General features: G+C 36.8%; 1 protein-coding gene across 1 annotated transcript; it reads left to right on the forward strand.

Annotated features, from left to right (window-relative positions):
- Window positions 1–49: 49 nt before the first annotated feature.
- LOC104855429 (olfactory receptor 6P1) lies at window positions 50–1,003 on the forward strand. The gene has a single exon (XM_010614279.1). It carries the CDS (start codon window positions 50–52, stop codon window positions 1,001–1,003), a length of 954 nt encoding a protein of 317 aa, XP_010612581.1.
- The last annotated feature ends 8,440 nt before the right edge of the window (window positions 1,004–9,443 follow it).

Below are 9,443 nucleotides of genomic sequence, written 5' to 3' on the forward strand. Positions count from 1 at the left end.
CCTTTGTTCTTTCCTATCAGTTTTTCAGGCCTTGAAGTGGACAAAGACCATGAAAAATTCAAGTGGAACCCATGTTGAGGAGTTCGCCTTGGTGGGTTTCCCCACCTCTCCACTTCTCCAGCTGCTCCTCTTTGTCTTCTTTTTTGCAGTCTACCTGTTGACATTGCTGGAGAATGTGCTCATCATCTCTACAATCTGGCTCACTCCAAGCCTTCATCGCCCCATGTACTTCTTCCTCGGCCATCTCTCTTTCCTGGAACTGTGGTACATCAATGTTACTGTGCCTCGCCTGCTGGGAGCCTTTCTTACTCATGACGGTAGAGTCTCCTATGGAGGCTGCATGGCCCAACTCTACTTCTTCATTGCTTTAGCCTGCACAGAATGTGTCCTGTTGGCAGTTATGGCTTATGACCGCTATCTGGCCATCTGTGAGCCCCTCCGTTACCCTAGTCTCATGACTCCCAGCCTAGCCACTCGCCTTGCAGCTGCCTCTTGGGGTAGTGGCTTCTTCAGCTCCATGATGAAGCTTCTTTTCATTTCTCGACTGTCCTACTGTGGACCCAACATCATAAACCACTTCTTCTGTGATATCTCTCCCCTCCTCAACCTCACCTGCTCTAACAAGGAGCAAGCAGAGCTAGTGGACTTCCTCCTGGCTCTGGTGATGATTCTCCTGCCTCTAGTGGCCGTGGTGTCATCGTACGCTGCCATCATTGTTGCCATTTTGAAGATCCCCACTGTCCAAGGGCGCCAGAAAACCTTTTCCACTTGTACCTCTCACTTGGCAGTGGTTGTGATCTACTACTCCTCCACTCTTTTCACTTATGCGCGGCCCCGGGCCATGTACACCTTCAACCACAACAAAATCATCTCTGTACTCTACACTATCATTGTGCCATTCCTCAACCCAGCCATCTACTGCCTGAGAAATAAGGAAGTGAAGGATGCCTTCAGGAAGACAGTGGTAGGCAGGTGCCACTGTCCTAGGGATGTCCCAGACTGATGTATATCAGATCCAGGTGGGGAAGAAAATGACAGTCAACAGGGACTCAGCAAGGAATCACAGAATGGGCTTAAGAAAGCCTAGCTGTCAATTAGTCCACAGTTTCTCTGAATCTGATCTAGGAATCTCCTGATACAAATGAAAGTTTATCAAACACTGATTTGACACAGGGGTTTCCAAACTAAGATTTGACCATGACTGCTAATATGAAGATTACCACAAAATAGGTTAAAAAAATCTGGTGAATTGTGTCTGAACTGTAACTCTGCCATGAAAAATTTTTTAAACTTCTTAGGAACTCTTGTTTCACAGTTGGAGAATCTCTACTTCACACTGTTCATTTTTTAAGAAATGACAAAATAAAAGGGACTTGCTGGTGGGTGTGTCATGACAAACTGATACAAACTTGAATGTAACAATTTCAAACAACCATATTCTCAAATTCCACATGAATGTGAAATTTCAAAAATGTATATTATTCCCCCAAATGCAGGTTACACCCCCAAATAAATTCATATTATCTAATAAATACTCTTTACTTTTACAGACCCCATAGCCATATAAGATCAAGATAGAGAGATGAAATTCTTTTTTCCTCATTTAGTTTATTGGTACATTTTAGGTATACAGTATAGTTACATTCATTATTGGGATCTTGTACCTTTGCATGACAGGTCTTGGTTCTCATTTTTTCCCCTTGTCCCTGCCCTCCCTTCACCCCTCCTCCCCTCCCCCTTTACAACACTTCATTTCCATTTTTTCATTTCCTCATATTTTTTTCTTTTCCCTTAATAGCTTTGCCCTACCCTTCCCACTTTCCCTACACCTTTAGCCCCTTTCTTCCTATTTCACATTGTCTATTATATCATTAGGCTCTTAGGTACTATTATAGTTTATTCACACCAGAAATCTATTAGATATTTACACAAGTGTAACTTATTTATTTCACTTAGGAGTATATCCTCAATATGTATTCATTTTCCTATGAATGAATCTAGTTTCTCGTTCTTTATGGCTGAGTAATATTCCATTTTACAGAATGAAGAGCTGGGACTAAAGGCTCTGTTTGACCCAGCCATCCCTCTGTTGGGTATCTTTCCAAAAGAATTAAAAGAATCATATCACAGAGATATATGTGCACCTATGTTTATAGTGGCACAGTTTGTAATAGCTAAAACTTGGAAACAGCCCATTTGCCCATCAGTTGGGCACTGGATAAAGAAGATGAGGTTTTTCCATAAAAAGAGAGATGAAATATTGATGTGTAGTTATATTCACAACAGTGAATATGGCTAAATCCCTTTTTCACCTCTCTTCTTTGTGTCACAAATGCAGATGACATTGGTTGACTTAATGAATGTTACTAGGTAGTGGTAAAATGTGTTAGAAAACTTATGTAGATTCTTTTCTAGCATGGTAGCCAGCTTTGTTTTAACCAGTTGTTTTCTGCATCACATCAATTGTCAAATATTATAAAATTTCCCCTGGGCAAAGGACCAGATGAACTGAAAGTGCCTTGATAAGACAAGATTTGAGAACCAGAGATAGGACAATGATATCTCTGCAGTGAGTGTGATGACTTAGATTTGTAGGCTAAATTGCAGGTACCCTATCAAGTTTCCTTGAGTTTTGAAAAGTTGCTTGAATTACTGATATTTTTACATCAAGATTTTATGTTCATTTACTGAAATTTCTGCACATTAGACACCAAATCCAGTGCTTATTTACAGGTGGTATATTTAAAATAATAAAATAAATGAATACACAACTGAACAGATTTCAATAAATACAGATTGGTGGTCAGTGCACGTCTGCCTGTTCTGAGCCAGGCTGTAGGTGGGGAAAGTCATTGTCAATCAAGGAAAACTACTTGATCAATCATTGTTTTATGTTTTCCAGTGTCTAAAATAAAATAAGCAAAAATAATTTGACATGAAAACAGTATTTAATTTGACTTATTTTGTAAGATTTCTAAATAGCCTTAGAAACTTGTTCGAATGGAATTTACTTTACATTACATTCTTTTCTCCTTTCATAGTTATGGAAGGCATGGATTTTATAGTTAAGGATTCAGACCCCAGAACCAGCAAATTTCAGTTTGAGCCTGGACTTACCACTAACAAATTATTTTGCCATAGGCAAATAATTTCACTTCCCTGTTCTTGGTTTCTACATTTTATTATGAAAATAATATCACCTATCTCATAGGCTTGCAGGTAGTAAGTAAATAATATATATGTCACCAAAAGATTAACAAAGTTTTCTTTTTCTGTGAATAAATTTGGACTAGCATTAACTTCCTAGTTCTGGTCCCTCAGCAATCTGATAAATGCTACCAAGCAGTATTGCATATGATGCACATTAACACTGATTGAGAAATGTGTTCTGGCTGGAAAGATAATAAGTAAATTATAAATTCTCAGTAAGAAATCATACCTTTTTGTAATTTGGCAGATCTTTCACAGGAAATTATGGAAGCCAGTGAAACTGTTATAAAACTGGCTTTTATGGAGTCTGAGGATTCCAAGTCAAAGAGGACAGTGTACCTTTGTATAAATTTCATATTTTCATAGCTCATGTATGTTTCTAAATAATACAATCTTGTCCATTGACTGTCTTTAGGATCTTTCCTCACAAGAGAAACCCCTGACCATGTCCTGCTGGGATGTTGTACTCCCATCTTGTCTCTCTAATTTAATTTGATGACAAGCATGGCCTTGTATAGTGTATGAGTTTGATTGTTTGGTGAAGCCTAAAAAGATCTTCCAGGATATAGTACAATTAGTATGGAGTACACATTCAATAAATGGTTAAGCCTCATCTTTATTACCATTTGTCAATATAACATGCTAACAGAAAGCTTGATCTACTATTTAATATCAAACATAATCTTCTTCAAACTAAGATTAAAGAATTGGCTTTCCCTAGGAAATATTTGGAAAGCAGAGCTTCAAGCATCTTGTAACTATTTGGAGAAGATAATAAGCTGATTAAAAAGCCCAGTATTCCCTATTGTAGGAGGTGTGATAGGAAAATACGGCGAATGTTTAAATTTTTAAAAACATTACTGTAAAAGTCACACTGCTATAATTTCTCTCAAGATACTTCCCCTTTCTGTAACACTTAACCTGTCATTCCTGCCACTTTCTGAAGCAGTCCTGGAAGTCCTCATTCATGAATTGTGGTCTCATGGCTGGTGTCACCCGACACAAATGCCATTTGTATCACTTTTGTTACATCCCTTTCTTTCCCGTTAGCAGATCACGGGGTTCTTGATTTAGTCTTCTCTTTGAGTATGACAGGTTCCCACAGTGTATCAATTGATGTTGATACACTTCACTACTTCTCTTAGAGATGTCTCTAAATATTCTATTGTATTCTACCAGTGCTGCCTTTTAAAGCAAATGTCTTTAGCCAATGGTTTGCTACTTGGTGCCCCTTTTTTTAAATGCAGTTTTTATTATCTCCTTGACAGTGATAAGTTTTCCTTGTGTGGTCAATCTAATGTACTTAAATCTAAAAGCATTTGCAAAGCCAGCAATGATTCTACTTAACTGCCATAAATATGGTTACTTAATTTGCCTTGGAACTAGGAGTATTTCATTTTTTTCCTAATAAAATATAAATAGAATTATCCTGAGGCAGTTTCTTTTTAAGAGAAACATACGGTATACGCTGGTGCTAGCACAGCTTTTTCCTTTTCTTGAGCCTGAATTTTATGTCTGGAGCCCTGTAGCCATTGTGAAGTAACAGACATGGGGAGGAAAGGCAAACATTTTGAGGCTCTAGATGCAAAAATATATGAAAATCTTGGCTGAAAAATTAAATCAGCACAGCAGTTATCCATCCATCCATCTTTTTATTAAATTAAAAATCAAGTCACATTTTAAAATTCTGTTTTCTAACCTAATGTACTTAGTGTTTAGTCTTTCATCATTATCAATATCATTATATTCATTCTACCAATTATACCTGTCCTATTAACTGTGTGTCAAACTAAAATTGGAGAACTGGTATATTCATTTTAGGCTTAACGCTTATGTGTCATTAGTTTAATTTTTTTGTATTCTTTTCCACTTTTTCTAGTGATATTTAGTTTTGAGTTTTTCCCCAAAAAATTACCAAAAGAAATTCTGTTTTTTAAGTTTTCAGAAGAAAATCATGACCCTTCCTAATCTCCTACTTTGTCATTCTGCCAGATGAAATGGTCAGTCTCTTCAAGGTTATAACTCACAAAGCTAGCCAGAAAGGGGCAGAATATTGATTTCCAAGCAATGCTTATAATTTGAGTAGCTACTATTGAGTTTATTTTCTTCTTATGTTGTTTTGTTTTGTTTCACTTATGTTTTCAATATATATTCAGTGCAGTCTGCTTTTGACCAGATAGGGATAACAAGGAAAATGAAAGTACCATGCAGTCAAATTAATTAGGACTTCATGAATGAAGTAGATCTGTTTTAAAACAGTACCATTGTTTATCACAGTTGAGTAAAAATGTACTTTTCTCTACAAAGAAAGCATAAATTACAAGATTTATATTCACAGATACTTTTTAGAGAATTCCCCATGGTGATTTTCCTCAAATTTTATGACTTAAGAAAGGAAATAAGATAATTTTCAGAAAGAATTATAAAATACTAAAATAAAGTAAAAATATGAGTGTCCCCAGTAAACTGTAACTTATTCACTTTAAAATTATTGTTTTGTTTTGTTTCTTGTTTTGGTACAGGAGATCAAACTCAGGACCTTGCCCTTGTAAGGCAGGTGCAGCACCCCTGAGCTAAATTCCCCGCCCAAAATTATTCTTTTTTTTATTTACAAAAGATCAGTGTGCATTCATCTAAAATGTTTCCAGGAACCATACATTTTAGGTATATAAGCACTATCCTCCTTCTCACCCAATTTAAAGGTATAATTTAGCTTTTTTTTAATAATTTATCCTTTCTGTTGGTCACTTTCCCTTCACTGGGACAAAGTACCCAACACTCGAAACATGCGAGGAGAGGTTGATTTTTACTTATGGGTTCAGTTCATGGTCAGTTTTCCTAGGGCTGGGCTTGCCAGGAACAAGAATACACCTTCCCGGGTCACAGTGTCAGTAACTCACCTCAAAACAGCACATGTGGCTGTGAACTCATTGGTGGATTAATCCAGTGAGGAGCACAACAATACCATGATGCAATCATCTCCCAGGTACATAAGGCTTTTGAGGGATATTTTAGGTCTAAATCAAAACAATCCTTAATTAACTGTTGTTTTCTTTTGTTCTGGAAAGCAGTAAAGAACAAACAATTTCTTTTCACTTTAAGATTTACAGTTCTATCTACATTTTGTAACAAGAAATTATAAACAATTAAACCCAAAAGAGATCACATTTTGTTGGTACTGATTCTTGGTTCACAAAAGTAGATAAGAAGATTTTTTGTTAAATCTGCGATGGTAATTGTAGTTTCATCAGTAAATCTCCCCATGATAATATTTAATCAGTGATGTTCTCCTGCTAATCCTTGTCTTTTGTTGCATTGAATTTATGGATTTATTAGATTATATAAATAAAGTGAGTCTCAGCTTTTTTCCTCTTTGAACAGTTATTTTAGGTATAGCACACTGCGTTAGAAAATGCATTGGATAAAGTTTCTGTCCTTGAAAACTCTTAGTCTGGTAATTTTAAAAACTTATTTAAGAGACTCAATCATCATCCTGTCTTCTACAAAATTTTCTAAATTAAATGAACACAACTTTTGCTTAAGAAGCAACAAACCATGGGCCCCACCATAATTTAAATGAAGACTGGAAAGATAAACAATCCCTTGATGAAGAAGCCAGTTAACGTGAACTGCTTAACCAGAAATAGCTTCAGTATTTCATTTAAGTATTGGACAAATTACCAAAAAAACCAAGAATTCTTGTAGTGACATGCAATTATATTTCAAAAGAAATTAGAAACTAACTTTTCTGAACATTTTCTATTTATTAAGCATGATACAAATACACATAAAAAACATTCATACATATAGCATCTCCTGTTATAGACATAAATAGACTAAAATAGGTAATAATCACAACATTGCTATTTCTGTTCAGTTTTTCAATGAATTTTTTTTAAAAACCACACAAAGACTAACTTGTCCTAGTTCATGTGGATAGGAAATAACTAAGCCAGAATTCTTTTAACTGAGGCTATAGTACCTACTACTGCTACTATTACTACTACTACTCAAAACCAACATTTGGCTTGATGTTATAATCCACTTTTTTTTTTGGAACCGGGGATTGAACTTGGGTCCTTGCGCTTGCAAGGCAGGCCACGGATCCGCTTATAATCCCCGGCCACTTTTAAAGATGAAGAATTTAAAACTAGGAGAAATTTGAAAATTTGTTTACATAGAGAAGAAGCAACAATGAAAACTCGTATTTGTTTACTTGAAAGTTGGGTCCTCCTTTTGCATTTCACCTGCACCGCATTTCCTTGCTCTCTATCAAGAGGATGAATTAAACCTAAGTGGTGCTGACCTTCTATTTGCTATTTACTGACACTGTAATAAAAGAGATCCTAACTCTTGGACCATAATCACTAATACATGCTAAAAGGTGATAAAACTAATACACTAACACTATGGGAAAGAAACAGTGTTAAACACACAGAGTAATTTCTGATGCTTTACCCTCATTAAATACTGATTGACTGACTGGTAAGTTTCCTACAGATTAGTAACACAAAATATCATCAAAGAACCAATAATGAGCTAGGAGACTGCTTGTAAAGGAGGGAAATGGTTTTCCACGGTTTCCGGGGAGGAAGTTCCCTTTTGAAATCTTTATCAAATGGGAAAATAATGAGGAGTAATTGGTGGTTACTCGCAGAAATATGAACTATGTTCTTTGTAACTAGTTTTCCTTAAAGGAATTCTATTATTTTAATAAAGAGCTTCATTATACATTTGAGTAGGTTATTTTTTCTTGCCTACGCCGTCTTTTCCAATTCTAGAAAAATATAGGCTCCTCCATTTGTCAACATCCTTCATCGTAATGTATGTCAAATTCCCATGTCCTGCTCACCTTCTGCTGCAGTCTTTGGTGGGTCTGTGGCTCTGTGACTGTCTTTGTGTGCACAGGTATTCTAACCCAGGAAGCAATACACATATCCCGAGAGACCTGACTACTCACTTCTCTGGCATTGTATTTTCTATAGTCTTACTATACGCACAGTATCTGAGTTTTGTAAGTTCCTATCCATGTGCATTTGTACACACTTGCACCTCCAATGCACAAGCCTAAGTACTATTCTTTTCTGAATGGCAGGAATTATAGTACTCCTCCCCAGAGGACTGTATCATTTGTAAGACTGTTCTTCAATAAGATACAAATACACATGCACACCAAGTTACTCTTTTTTTTTTCTTCCTCAGGGTTAGTTTGGGACAGAGGGGCACTGTACTTCCAGTCAGTCTAAAGTCCCCTCTTTTAACACATATTATATTAAAAATAGCACACATTCAGAAACAGACAAAGATACTCAGAAAAGGCAGAATGTAGGAAGATTCCATTTAGCTTGCTTGCTCTTCCACTAGAATCCCCTCAGGAAGTCTCTGAACCTTGGAAAGGTCAAATACTTTCTTGAAGGCTACGCCCCTTGGGAGGTTACTCTAGGTGGAGGAGTTGATTTGTGCTCCTTCAATTGCTCAGAGGCAGGATGAAGCACAAATAACTCCAAGGGCTGCCTTCATCCAGCTTGGCTGAGACACACATCAGACCTGCCTAGCAACCCTCCAGGCTGAGTGGCATTGTCTTCCTCCCCTCATCGACCTGATTTCTTTCCTCAGTAAAGCTGACTCTCCCTGACACTTCTGGGAAAACAGTGACATTACCGAGAAAATGGTGAGGTGACAAAAGATTCCTGGGTATTCGCAAAAGGAGAATTTGGCCAGTTTTTAATTATTTACTGATTTGAAGGGAAGCAGGGAATTATTAAAAATTGTTTAGCTTAAATTACTGATTCATCAAGATCTTAATTGCATAGACTCTTCAATGCAGTCTTTTGTAAGGCTACAAGGAGTGACGTTACAATAGGGTGTAGGCCAAAAGGGAACTTGGTTATAGATTAATTTCCATTCCACAGAGCTCTGTTTAGAACCTAGGTATGTCAACCGTATGAAAAATGTTAAAGATTCAGGTGTTTTTCCGTGATACACAGTCCCTTGACATTTTCAGGGTCTATTGCGAGATCCTACTCTAGATGAAAGAGTCTCTGAGAGTTGAATAGTGGCCTGTTCTCCTGAAGGTGCCTCAATTTAATACATCAGGTAAATTTTCTACCTTCCAAAATGCAGACTCCGTGTCTACTCTGACTTCAAACACTGAAAGAGAACAAAGGGCAAAGATGATAACATTACTGTAAGACAACAGAGGAATGTGCATGCAGGAATACCTACCTCTAAGG

The sequence above is a fragment of the Fukomys damarensis genome, unplaced genomic scaffold (assembly GCF_012274545.1).
Source record: "Fukomys damarensis isolate Sample0158 unplaced genomic scaffold, DMR_v1.0_HiC HiC_scaffold_19, whole genome shotgun sequence".
In the NCBI taxonomy this organism is placed as follows: Eukaryota; Metazoa; Chordata; class Mammalia; order Rodentia; family Bathyergidae; genus Fukomys; species Fukomys damarensis.

Excerpts from the sequence above, each read along its gene's own strand:
- LOC104855429 (XM_010614279.1), top strand. The coding sequence starts at position 50 with ATGAAAAATTCAAGTGGAACCCATGTTGAGGAGTTCGCCTTGGTGGGT.